We start from the raw sequence: 13,940 nt of genomic DNA, 5'->3' as shown, positions 1-13,940 counted from the left end.
GGTTATACAATGATTGAACTGAAATGAAATAAAGGTTCAATAAAACAGTGTGTGCGTGCGACATACTTGACAGAGAGGGAGAAGTCTCCCGGTGCGCTCTCCGACTCTCGGATGAGGAAGGCCCCATCGTGCCTCTGTTTGTTCAGCATCTCCTCTGCCTTCGCCCGGGGGATCTTACCATAGAACCACCTGGGACAACAATAACAAATCAGAACAAAACACTTTAATAACTCATGAAAAATGATATAAAAACAAGTCGCAAGTAACAGTGATAAGTGCTGATTTACTGCAAATGAAGAAAGAAAAAGTACCCTGCGGACAAAACTGGTTGAAATGACGTTATTACATGGTTGTAATTTGGTTGTAATGACGTTGTTTCAACCAGCCCTACCAAGCTGGGTGGTTTTTCTTCTTCATTTGTAAGGAAAAGCAGCACTTACCAGAATTTGATTGTGGTGTGGTTGTGACAGGTAGCTAGTTAGCGATGACCTTTGAGTAACCTCAAAGCGCAGGGTCATAGGCATGACTCAATATCATGGGAACATGGCCTTTAGCAGAGCTTGACCTCAAACCTGACCCCTGTTATTGACAGTTGTAGTGGTTGTTGTGTCTGTGGGGAGGAGTGAGTGAAGTGCATAGCGACCAATAACACTACTAAACAATGATGTCAAAATCAGAATATCGCATCTATTTTGCATGCCAAATAGAATGAAATCAATGCAGTAAGTGAGCACATGTGGGCCATTTAATTAGTCTTTTTGCATTTGTCCTAGTAGGTTGTAATTACAGGGAGGTTCCTGGTCTGATAAAAGAGTTGGTGGAGCCTTGGGCCGAGACAATGACAACTCTGTGTGGTGCCATGCCAACCTCACCTGCGACCTACTCCTCTGGCTCTGACTGGTGCCCAATACCAGCGGTCAGTCACCAACCCCACGGATACTCCATACAGAGTGTGTGTGTGTGTCACTGTGTGTGTGTGTTTGTGCATGGGTGTACAGTGTGTGAGACGAGACCTCCATTTCCTTCTGTGACTAGTCAGGTGTGGAATTGTACTGTCCGGATAAAGGTGTTATGTCACAATGTGCCAACAAAGGTGTTGCAACACACAATGTTTGCCTCCTCTATCTCCAGTGAAAGCAAACCCTGAGCTTTATCCATATAGCTTAACTTAGCCATATAGCTTAGCCTTACCATATACTGTAGCTTATCCTAGCGATAGCATACCCTTGGCTTGGCCAATAGCCATAGCCTCTGCAGTAGAGCATGTCAGTGCAGGTGAGCGCTAGCGCTATGCCGCTTAGCTTGTTCGTTTGTGAGCTCAGACAACATGACAAAGCCAGAGGACCTGATCAACTCCAGCTGTTCCTCATGAGGGAATGATAATCCAGCCAGGTTTCACATACAGTATCATCATCAGGGCAGAGTCCTCAAACAGTGTCACAGGCCGATAGTCATATATCCACCGGCTAGTTTTGCCTGCTGGGTAAAGACGACAGATATGAGTAGAACAAGCCTATTACATGTGTACACACTAGAGGTCGACCGATTAATCGGAATGGCCGATTAATTAGGGCCGATTTCAAGTTTTCATAACAATCGGAAATCTGTATTTTTGGGCGCCGATTTTTTAAATTTGATTTGTATACCTTTATTTAACTAGGCAAGTCAGTTAAGAACACATTCTTATTTTCAATGACGTCCTAGGAACGGTGGGTTAACTGCCTTGTTCAGGGGCAGAACGACAGATTTTCACCTTGTCAGCTCGGTGGATCCAATCTTGCAACCTTACAGTTAACTAGTCCAACGCAATAACGACCTGCCTCTCTCTCGTTGCACTCCACAAGGAGACTGCCTGTTACGCAAATGCAGTAAGCCAAGATAAAGTTGCTAACTAGCATTAAACTTATCTTATAAAAACAATCATTCATAATCACTAGTTAACTAAACATGGTTGATGATATTACTAGATATTATCTAGCGTGTCCTGCGTTGCATAAAATCTGACTGAGCATACAAGTATCTGACTGAGCGGTGGTAGGCAGAAGCAGGTGCGTAAACATTCATTCAAACAGCACTTCCGTGCATTTTGCCAGCAGCTCTTCGTTGTGCGTCAAGCATTGCGCTGTTATGACTTCAAGCCTATCAACTCCCGAGATGAGGCTGGTGTAACCGAAGTGAAATGGCTAGCTAGTGCCTATAAGAACATACAATAGTCAAAGGTTAATGAAATACAAATGGTATAGTGGGAAATAGTCCTATAATTCCTATAATAACTACAACCTAAAACTTCTTACCTGGGAATATTGAAGACCCATGTTAAAAGGAACCACCAGCTTTCATATGTTTTCATGTTCTGAGCAAAGAACTGAAACGTTAGCTTTCTTACATAGCACATATTGCACTTTTACTTTCTTCTCCAACACTTTTTTTTTTGCATGATTTAAACCAAATTGAACATGTTTCATTATTTACTTGAGGCGAAATTGATTTTTATTGATGTATTCTATTAAATTAAAATAAGTGTTCATTCAGTATTGTTGTAATTGTCATTATTACAAATAAAATAAAATAAAATTGGCCGATTAATCGGTATCAGCTTTTTTGGTCCTCCAATAATCAGTATCGGCGTTGAAAAATCATAATCGATCGACCTCTAGTACACACACATTGACCTGTCAGGTAGCACTAGCATCTCTGGGCCATAGGTTTCCACCCACAAGCCTTTAGCATTTAGCAATGCTATTCTTTGTGCCTGGTGTTCACACACAAACAGGCTTAGAGATGACAGAACTCCAACCCCCTCATCCACAGTGCTCTGATCTCCCCGAGGTAACACCCTGAGGTAACAGTAACCCTGTGTGTAGAGAGATACTGTGGATATCCTCCTATTATCCCGGTCCTTCCTGCTTTGTGGTGGGGGAGTGCTGCTCTTTGATGAGGTAACACTGACATCCATGGCTACCAGGCTTCCATAAGGGAGTCAAAGCCCTTTACACACTATCGAGCCAAACCAAACCATGCTGTGGTGACTTGGCTTTCTTCTCCTCACATGATCCTTTCCAGCATGGTAACAGCAACCATGGTGGACGTAACCAGGCCAAGGCCAGCCCTATAGTGAAGTGAGTACTGTTTTTTCATATCCAGCCCCACCATCTGCCTGCCTGCTATCCTGGACCCTCCTCCACCAGCTGCTCCTCCATAGAGCAGGTGATTCCCTCCCTCCTGTATTTAGGTCCAGCTGACCAATCAGTCATAGGGTCCTTAAGGCTAATGGACAGTCTCTTCCTGACTGCTATAATAGGGCCCTCTGTATCTGATTGGTTGCGGTGTGAGAACCCTCTCAGCCCTGAGAGCAGGTGGCGGTGGTGGGGAAGGCGTTCTCACACAGCTGACGACTACACAGGACAAAGCCCCTCTTTGCTACTGTGTGCGTCTGTAGAATATAAAGTACATTCCATCTCTATTTAGTGGCTACCTCAGAATAAGATCAATTTATTAACCCTGAAGTTTATGTAGAAAGGGCTTCTGTAGGACAGTTACAGTACAATCCATCTCATATCTGACAGTTACACAAAAGCCCTGTTGCTCGGCTGAAGTCATATTCTTTACTAAATATAGCATGTTGCCTAGAAGGCCAGCATCCCGGAGTCACCTCTTCACTGTGGACGTTGAGACTGGTGTTTTGCGGGTACAATTGAATGAAGCTGCCAGTTGAGGACTTGTGAGGCGTCTGTTTCTCAAACTAGACACTAATGTACTTGTCCCTTTGCTCAGGTGTGCACCGGGGCCTCCCACTACTCTTTCTATTCTGGTTAGAGCCAGTTTGAGCTGTTTGTGAAGGGAGTAGTACACAGCGTTGTACAAGATCTTCAGTTCCTTGGTAATTTCTCGCATGGAATAGCCTTCATTTCTCAGAACAAGACTGACGAGTTTCAGAAGAAAGTTCTTTGTTTCTGGCCATTTTGAGCCTGTAATCGAACCCACAAATGCTGATGCATAGTCACTTTAATTAACTCTACCTACATGTACATACTACCTCAACTAACCGGTTTCCCCGGACATTGGCTTTGTACTGTCACCCCCCTGTATATATTGTTGTTGTTTTTTTACTGCTGCTCTTTAATTACTTTTAGCTCTTATTCTTATCCATATTGTTTTTAACTGCACTGCCGGTTAGGGGCTCGTAAGTAAGCATTTCACTGTAAGGTTGGAAAAATTACTTGTGTCATGCACAAAGTAGATGCCCTAACCGACTTGCCAAAACTCTAGTTTGCTAACAAGAAATTTGTGGAGTGGTTGAAAAATGTGTTTTAATGACTCCAACCTAAGTGTATGTAAACTTCTGACTTCAACTGTATGTATGTTCACACACAACAATTTCTAAAAACCTGTTTTTGCTTTTTCATTAAGGTGTACCGTGTGTTGATTGATAAGGGGGAAACATTTTTTTAATCCATTTTTAGAATAATAATTTGTAACGTTACAAAATGTGGAAAAAGTCAAGGGGTCTGAATACTTTCCCAATGCACTGCATGTTAAGTAGAGAGTATGTAGAAAGATCTACACAGGCTATATTGGGCCAGAGGGCGATTGTGGGGGAAAACCTAATAGGCCTGACGCAGCAGAAACAGACTCTGGAATCAGGACTGACGACGCCACATGATGAGGGATTCTGGGATGCCAAACCGACAACCCTGCGACCACATGGATCTCAGAGGCCTATAACCCACAAATGAGCTCTAGAAAGCCAGGTCACTTCCAGGCTAGCTTCCAGACCACAGCAGCAGCATGATGAGACCTTTTTCCCCCTTATCTTCAGACCAGAGGAGCATTTATCCTAGACACAGGAGATAGCTAGACTTTGTTTCAAGTGTCTTCCGAATGGTTCTAAACATGGGAACTAGACAAGTAAAATCTGTCTATGAAGTTACTTTTCCCCCCTGATATTTAGCACAAATAAATGCCCTTTGAAAAAACAAGTTTCACAAACTAGTAGTGGAACCTTCCAACATTAGAACCTCACGTTTGATACCCCAATTTTGAGCTCCAGGTTAAACATGAGGTAATTTAGGGGAGGTGAACACCGCCATTTTGGCTCTCCAGTTTCATGTGGACTTGTGGCAGGCTCATATAGGGCAACTGGTATCTAAGACAGGCTCATACTTACGGGTGTCCCTTCATTTCTATGTAGTTTTTGGGGATGAAGCCTTCTTTCCCATTCAGCTCTGCCTTGTACCAGTTCTGGTCGCATTCTTCATTCAAAACCTGAAGGCACAAAACAGAGGGACGAGAGTTTGGTCAAAGAGTCATAAATGGTTATAAGCATGGTCGTGACAAACGTAAGACCACAAGACTACATTATTTTAAAAAAACTGACAGAGTGGGTACATGAAAGCCAACATAATGGTGTGGAAACCATTGTATGAGCTAACCACAAATATTATTTAAAGAAAGATCATGCAGATCCTCTATATTCATGTACTGCTTTGTACATACACTGAGTGTACAAAACATTAGGAACTGCTGATAGCTTTCAGCTGAATTCACCTGGTCAGTCTATGATCCCTTATTGGTGTCACTTGTTAAATCCACTTCAAATCAGTATAAATGAAGGGGGAGAGACAGGTTAAATAAGGATTTTTAAGCCTTGAGACATGAATTGTGTAAGACAAAAGTGCCTTTCAACAGGGTATGGTAGTAGGTGCCAGGCGCACCGGGTTGCGTGTGTCAAGAACTGCAACGCTGCTGGGTTTTTCCACGCTCAAAGGTTTCCTGTGTGTATCAAAAATGGTCCACCACCCAAAGGACATCCAGCTAACTTGACAGAACTGTGGGAAGCATTGGAGTCAACATGGGCCAGCATCCCTGTGGAACGCTTTCAACACCTTGTAGAGTCCACGCACCAACGAATTGAGGCTGTTCTGAGGGCAAAAGGGTTTTGCATCTCAATATTAGGAAGGTGTTCCTAATATTTTGTACAGAGTATTCCCCCCATATGCTCCCAGACTCAGAGACGAAAAGAAAAACATTGCAATTCTAGGACAATAATGCTTAAAATACACCATGCATCCCATAACTGCCATGTACCGTACATATTTCCCCCCTAACCTCCCATACGTCCATTCACAAAGCCTAGCCAGGTGAAAGGACATTCCAGACAGACTGGCCCATCCCAGGCCCCATGAGACCTAGTCCAGGTCAGTCAACCTGACCGTGATCATCTGGAGGCTCCACAGTGGGACCTGACCAGACTGCCACCACACCACCACTATACCAGACCCAGACCCCCTCCTGTCCCCACAGAGACACCATCTGTCACAACCACTCTGCTCCCGGATCCATCAGCATCAACGGCTGACACTAACACTCCGTAACCGGCCAAGAGAGCTCCCTGAGAGACAACGAGTTACATGGCTTTTTAGGGTTGGATGGAGGACGATTCCGGTTGATAGAACACACATTGGATTTTAGGTGTGGGTGGGAGTAGTATGAATCTTGGTGGAATTGCTCTTTCTGGATGAGTTTGTTTTGGAGTGAAAAATTGCTATTGTGTGTCTATAAAGGCAACTTCTACCCAGACAGACTAGTTCAAACACATGGCCTTACACCTCCACTCTTTATTACCCTGTCCCTGTCGGATGCCAAACCAACTCCGCTTCAGCATGGGACTGTATCGTCTCCCACAAGCAAGACCATCATACCATCATACACTGATGTGACTGGGGAGTGGGGCCTTCAACGTCTCCCACGGTGTCTCCACACTCTACGGTGGATGACCCAGTCATCTTAGTGGAGAGAAATGGCCAGGCTCAGTCTCTTAGCCTTCGCTGGTCTCAGTAAACACCCATTAATCTTAGCTTTCTCTCTCGGCCTCTGCCATGGGGCGATGGCGCCACTCTTACCAAGGCCACAAGTGAAATGGACTGCCACTGTAAACACAGAGGACAGGAAACAATGTGCACCAAGCAGGAAGAAACAGACATGGGTTATAGTTTAGGCTTCCTAATGTAAATAATAATGGGTTGTAAATGTATAGGCAGTTGTGATGTCACATATGGGCCAATTTTAGAATGGAGCCAACTGTGCCAGTGATTCCTAAAATGCTTTCCATTGTACCATGATCTTCATCATCTCTACTACTGGACAATTCTACACTAACAGGATGATGCCGAGACTCAGATTGTTCACTTTAAAATGCACGTCAAACAGAAACCAGTGACTGCAAAGTTAAACAAACCATACAACTCTACGCACGAGGACGACTTCTAGCAGTTGCTACTGAAAATGTTACAAAAACACATTTAGTTGGACTGTGCAGATGCAAAGTTTGGTAACAGTTTGTGCCGTCATTCTGTTACCACATTTTTAATCGGCACCGTTCCTCAAGTAAATGGGTTTTTGTCAAATGTTCTGTGGAAATTATTAAGGAAATGTAACGTGGAAAAGGTCATCCTTGTGCAAAGAGTTGACTGCTTTTGTTTGACATACAGACATACGTCTCAGCATCATTCTGTAACCGTGGAATTGACCCACTGTTTACCAGAAATATTTGTCCCAAAAAATAACTATACATATGGAACCAGTGTGGTACTAGCTGACCTCCTTTTCCTGTGGAGAGATATCTGAATACATGCAAAATCTGCCCCAATTTCTGTTCAATTGAATTCAAATCTCCCATTGGCAGAAAAGACAGATAAGCAAGCGTACAATGCACACACAGAAAGTGACAGATGAGGGGGTGGATACACTTATTTGTTCTGAGGGAGGCTGGTGTGTGTCTACTGTTGGCCTCTGACTGCTTCCCAATCTGCCAATCACACACAGCACCTCCTATAGCACGACCAGCGCAGTGTGTGTGTGGCCCATGCCTCTTTTGAACACTGGCCGGCTGTCCCTCTAAACTCTGCATGACCTCAGACTCCAAAACACGGTAATAACCACTCATGCAGGTTGAGAACGCAGGAGATAAACATAAACACACAGAGAGAGAGAGAGAGAGAGGGGAGGAGGGGAGAGAGAGAGAGAGAGAGAGAGAGAGAAAGACACAGTGTGACACACAGTTCCACCCTCCACCTCCAGACACACACATCCAGCTGCTCAGTACTGGTGACTCACCCAGTGCTCCGTCACAGCCCGTCTGTACCCTGGGGGCTGTGTTGGCCTGAGCAGGATTCTAAAGTGATAGCTACTGCTAGTGATGAAGAGAGGAGCGGTGCTGTAGCCTTGTGAAGAGTCAGAGCCAATCCAGTCCTGACAGACACATGTAGGGACTCTAGTATGACTGAATACTGCTCATACATGAATCTCTGAGGGAGAAGGAGAGGATGAGCTAACGTCTCTATGCCAGTGTAAGTGTGTGTGTGTGTGAGTACATCCATGTACGTGTGCCTGCCTGTGCACTCCCATGTCTGTGTGGAAATGTGCAACACTGTGTCTCTGTCAGTCTCTCTGTGTGTGTGTGTGTGTGTGTGTGTGTGTGTGTGTGTGTGTGTGAGCTGGAGGGAAGGAAATGAGGGAGATAATGACTCTCCTCTCCCTCCCCTGAGCGAGGCAGGAGCTCCGGCTGCTGATAAAACTAATTACACCAATGCTAGGAAACAAGGAGCTAGTGCACAGACAGACAGACAGGGGGGGGGGGGGGGGACATGTACACAGAAGTAGAGGGCGTGTTCTGTACGTGAGCGTGTGTGGTTTGGGGGGCGATATGGGGGTCATAACAGAAGGGTACTGTGGACGTTCTCCACCTTGCTTGCTGACTAGTAAGAACTAGACAGCACGTTCACATTAACCTTCCAACTCAACCAGAAGAGTAAGACGTAAGAGAGAGTTTCTCTAAAAACATATCTAATCCATGGTTTGGAAGGCAATACCCATTGTTTTTCATTCCTATAAAGACAAAATAAAGGCAATGCGGCCATGCATTTGGCACTACAGCAAAGTGAATTTGAGCCAGGGATTTGTAAAAGCCCAACAAAGACAAGCGCACTTCAAAGAAAGACACAAACAAAACAGACTAGTAAAACCCATCTGACACTGCAATGAAGACAGTGTCAGTCAGTCTTTCTTTTCTGGCTCCCATTAAACAGTACATTTTGTTGAACAGTACATCGTTTCATCAGTGGCTGTCTAATTCAGTTTGTCCTTCCCATAACAGAGGCCGGTAATGTGTTTTAAAGCTGGAAAAACATACATCTGTCTGTCGACTTCATGAAATGAGACCACACCACTCAGTGCTATAATACCAACTGTTAGTTTCATCGAATCAGGCCTAGGGACAGAAACAGAGGTAGCCTAGCTGTCACAATAGGCTTTGATGCATTCTCTCTCTCTCTCCACATTTCTTCATACCTCTCTGTGTCCTGCTTCATCGCAATCTCTCCCTTTTCTCTCTCTGTACTACCCCCCCCCCCCCCCTTCTGTCTCCACTTCTCTCTTCTCTTTCTATACAGAAGCACAATGACACTGTGGTATGTATATGTCATCAGCAACCAGCGTGCTAACGGAGGGTGAAGCTGTAAGCACCTGCTTCCCATTCAGCATCCAGAACCATAGTGGCTGTAGTGAATGATATATCTCAGTATGGTAATCTCCTCGCAGAGTGTTTCTGGTCGTGGCTGAGGCACGGTCCTCTGGACCGATCTCGTTGCCTTGTTGTAAACCTCTGTAAGGGCGTTGATGCGGTTACATTTACAAGATCAGGCCCCGGAGTAATCTCCTTCACAGCTGCCACACACACCATCATGATCATCCCAAATCCTCATTCTGCCATCTCCTAAACCAGACGTGATAGTCTTGTGATGGCCCCATTACTGCTGCAGCCGCCGTGCACTGAGGAACCAAGTGTTACAGTGTGTGTGTGCGTGTGAAGAACCACTGTGGTTTTTCAGGAGGAAGGACACCAGATAGGGCTGTGCGTGACATGAGATGAAATTACCTGGGAGGAACACGCTTCACCATGGGAGTGGAACACGCCTGTCAATGGCTGTGGGTGGCAAAACCACATGCATGCATGTACGCACACTAACTAAAACGCAGAGACACACACACACACCTTGCATGCCTATCCACATCTAAATATAGGACGCCAATGCTACTCTCCTACTTTAAATAAAATATAAAGTTAATTCATTAAATAAGGTCCCATACAAGAGCATGATGGACGAGGAGTAGAAGGAAGAGAAGAATGGAGGAGAGGGGGAGATGGAGGTGGAAGAGGGGGAGAGGGAGGTGGAAGAGGGGGAGAGGGAGGTGGAAGAGGGGGAGAGGGAGGGGGAAGAGGGAGGTGGAAGAGGGAGGGGAAGAGGGGGAGAGTGAGGTGGAAGAGGGGGAGAGTGAGGTGGAAGAGGGGGAGAGGGAGGTGGAAGAGGGGGAGAGGGAGGTGGAAGAGGGGGAAAGGGAGGTGGAAGAGGGGAGATTGAGGTGGAAGAGAGGGATAGGGAGGTGGAAGAGGGGGAGAGTGAGGTGGAAGAGAGGGGAGAGTGAGGGGGAAGAGGGGGAGAGGGAGGGGGAGAGGGAGGTGGAAGAGGGGGAGAGTGAGGTGGAAGAGAGGGAGAGGGAGGTGGAAGAGGGGGAGAGTGAGGTGGAAGAGAGGGAGAGGGAGGTGGAAGAGGGAGTTGGAAGAGAGGGGGGTGGAAGAGAGGGAGTTGGAAGAGAGGGAGGTGGAAGTGGGGGAGGGGAGGTGGAAGAGAGGGAGGTGGAAGAGAGGGAGGTGGAAGAGGGGGAGAGGGAGATGGAAGTGAGGGAGGGGAGTGGGAGGTCGAAGCGAGGGAGTTGGAAGAGAGGGAGGTGGAAGAGGGGAGGGGAAGTGGAAGAGGGAGTTAGAAGAGAGGGAGTTGGAAGAGAGGGAGAGGGAGGGGGAGTGGGAGGTGGAAAAGAGGGAGTTGGAAGAGAGGGAGGTGGAAGAGAGGGAGAGGGAGTTGGAAGGGAGGGAGATGGAGTTCGAAGAGAGTGAGTTGGAATAGAGGGAGAGGGAGGTGGAAGAGAGGGAGGTAGAAGAGAGAGAGGGAGGTGGAAGAGAGGGAGAGGGAGGTGGAAGAGAGGGGGGAGGGAGGTCGAAGAGAGGGAGGTGGAAGAGGGGGAGGGGAGGTGGAAGAGAGGGAGGTGGAAGAGGGGGAGAGGGAGATGGAAGAGAGGGAGATGGAAGAGGGGGAGAGGGAGATGGAAGAGAGGGAGATGGAAGAGAGGGAGATGGGAGAGAGGGAGATGGAAGAGGGGGAGAGGGAGATGGAAGAGAGGGAGATGGAAGACGGGGAGAGGGAGATGGAAGAGAGGGAGATGGAAGACGGGGAGAGGGAGATGGAAGAGGGGGAGAGGGAGATGGAAGAGAGGGAGATGGAAGAGGGGGAGAGGGAGATGGAAGAGAGGGAGAGGGAAGAGAGGGAGATGGAAGAGGGGGGCATTTTGCCAATGCAGACTGTAGTCCAGAGAGGATTGGGAAGGAATCAAACTGCAGGATTATAACCAGGGGTGTGAAGTCAATCAGGGAAACAACTCAGCATACAAAAGACTTGCTCTTAAACCTAAATCATATCCACAGGGGGTTCCTCTCCTCTATTCCTCTACACCTTCACACTTACTGCCTTCTGCCTCCTAATTGCCCGCACTGGAAAAAATACGAGAGACTTGTGTGTGGTGTTTGAGTGGGGGGAATGTGTGTGTATGTATTTATGTGTTTCAGTGTATGTGTGTGTGTGTAAGCGTGTTCAGTATGCACAACCAGCCAGGGAACAAGGCATTCAGGGCGAATACTGGTTTCTGGTGCGTCATTAATATACATGAGATGGTGGAAGAGAGGGAAGGAGAGAAATTTTTTTGCATAATGAAAGAAATATAGAGAGACAGAGAGAGAGAGAGAGAGAGAGAGAGACTTACACACAGAAGGTAAGCTTATCTTTCTCCCTGAGGGAAAAACAGCCAATGTGTCCGTAGAGGCGCGTGGAGAAAGACGGGCGATTCCTGACAGAAAACTTAATGAACTATGTGAGGGGAATCAGAGTGTGTGCGTGTGTGTGCATGTTGGCAATCAGGGCAGACAAGAAAATGGATCAACTGCAGAGGGGAACGTGCAAAAGAAATACATTTATATCTACACTGAACAAAAATATAAAAAGCAACATGCAACAATTTCAAAGATTTTACTGAATTACAGTTCATATAAGGGAATCATTCCATTTAAATAAATAAATTAGGCCCTAATCTATGGATTTCACAGGACTGGGAATACAGATATGCATCGGTTGGACACAGATACCTTTAAAAAAAGGTAGGGGCGTGGATCAGAAAAACAGACAGTATCTGGTAAACACCATTTGCCTCATGCAGCACGACACATCTCCTTCGCATAGAGTTGTCCAGACTGTCGATTGTGGCCTGTGTAATGGTGTCCTACTCCTCTTCAATGGCTTGTGAAGTTGCTGGATATTGGCAGGAACTGGAACCCGCTCTTGTACACGTCAATCCAGAGCATCCCAAACATGCTTAATGGGTGACATGTCTGGTGAGTATGCAGGCCATGGAAGAACTGGGATATTCTCAGCTTCCAGGAATTGTGTACAGACCCTTGCGACATGGGGCTGTACATTATCATGCTGAAACATTAGGTGATGGCGGCGGATGAATGGCACGACAATGGGCCTCAGGATCTCATCACGGTATCTCTATGCATTCAAATTGCCATCGATAAAATGCAATTGTGTTTGTTGTCCGTAGCTTTTGCCTGCCCATATCACAACCCCACTGCCACCATGGGGCACTCTGTTCACAAAGTTGACATCCGCAAACCGCTCGCTCACATGACGCCATCTGCCCGGCACAGCTGAAACAGGGATTCATCCGTGAAGAGCACAATTCTCCAGCGTGCCAGTGGCCATCGAATGTGAGCACTTGCCTATTGAAGTCGGTTACTACGCCAAACTGCAGTCAGGTCAAGACCCTGGTGAGGACGACGCACACACAGATGACCTTCCCTGAGAGAGCATGCAGATGTGCTTCCAACCGGGTTCTGCCAGTTTGTGCAGAAATACTTTGGTTGTGGAAACCCACAGTTTCAACAGCTGTCCGGGTGGCTGGTCTCATACGATCCCCCAGGTGAAGAAGCTGGATGTGGAGGTCCTGGGCTGCCGTGGTTACATGTGGTTTGCAGTTGTGAGGCCAGTTGGACGTACTGTCAAATTCTCTAAAACAACGTTGGAGGCGGTGTATGGTAGAGAAATTAACATTCAATTCTGTGGCAACAGCTCTGATGGACATTCCTGTAGTCAGCATGCCAATTTCATGCTCCCCCAAAAGTTGAGACAACTTGGCATTGTGTTGTGTGACAAAACTGCACATTTTAGAGTGGCCTTTTATTGTCCCCAAGGTGACCCATCATGCTGTTTAACAGGTTATTGATATGCCACACCTGTCAGGTGGATTGACTATCTTGGCAAAGGAGAAATACTCACTACCAGGGACGTAAACACAATGCTACACAACATTTGATAGAAATAAGCTTTTTGTGCATATGGAACATTTCTGGAATCTTTTATAACACTTTACATGTTGCGTTTATATTTTTGTTCGGTACATTTCTTTTCCACGAAGAGCCTCTACATAAACTCACAAGAATCTGCTTTGTCTCCACAAAAACGTACAAATAGTGCTTTAAGCAGAGATTTACAGAAGCATACTGTGGGAATTGGTACAGTGAACAACGGGGTGCATTTCCATGTACAGCACAGTGATGTGCATCCGTTTAGATCTCTGAAAACAAACAACTATGACACGTCTACGACATTATCCAACCCACTGCTTTATGAAAATAGCAACATTAAGCATTGATGCATACTTTGCATAGTAACATGGTACCTAGCGTGTCTACAACATCATCCAAACTACTGCTTTGTGGAAATAGCAACACTAAAACATTGATGCATAGTATAATAGCATGGTGTACAAAGCAG

At 46.1% G+C, this 13,940-nt stretch overlaps 1 protein-coding gene across 2 annotated transcripts in view; it reads right to left on the bottom strand.

The window, feature by feature from the left end:
• Nucleotides 1–13,940, bottom strand: part of LOC115142448 (growth factor receptor-bound protein 2-like) — a 40,929-nt gene that overhangs the window by 7,512 nt on the left and 19,477 nt on the right. For both annotated transcript variants that reach the window (XM_029681923.2, XM_029681924.2), the window contains exons 2-3: nt 5,168–5,265; nt 67–189 (exon numbers count right to left, since the gene is read on the bottom strand). In XM_029681923.2, the coding sequence (XP_029537783.1) occupies nt 67–189; nt 5,168–5,265 (221 nt within the window). The remainder of the gene's footprint in view (nt 1–66; nt 190–5,167; nt 5,266–13,940) is intronic.

This window comes from Oncorhynchus nerka, linkage group LG15, assembly GCF_034236695.1.
Source record: "Oncorhynchus nerka isolate Pitt River linkage group LG15, Oner_Uvic_2.0, whole genome shotgun sequence".
Lineage (NCBI taxonomy): Eukaryota > Metazoa > Chordata > Actinopteri > Salmoniformes > Salmonidae > Oncorhynchus > Oncorhynchus nerka.
Note: the sequence above shows the minus strand (reverse complement) of the source record. Positions and strands in the feature narration are given on the sequence as shown.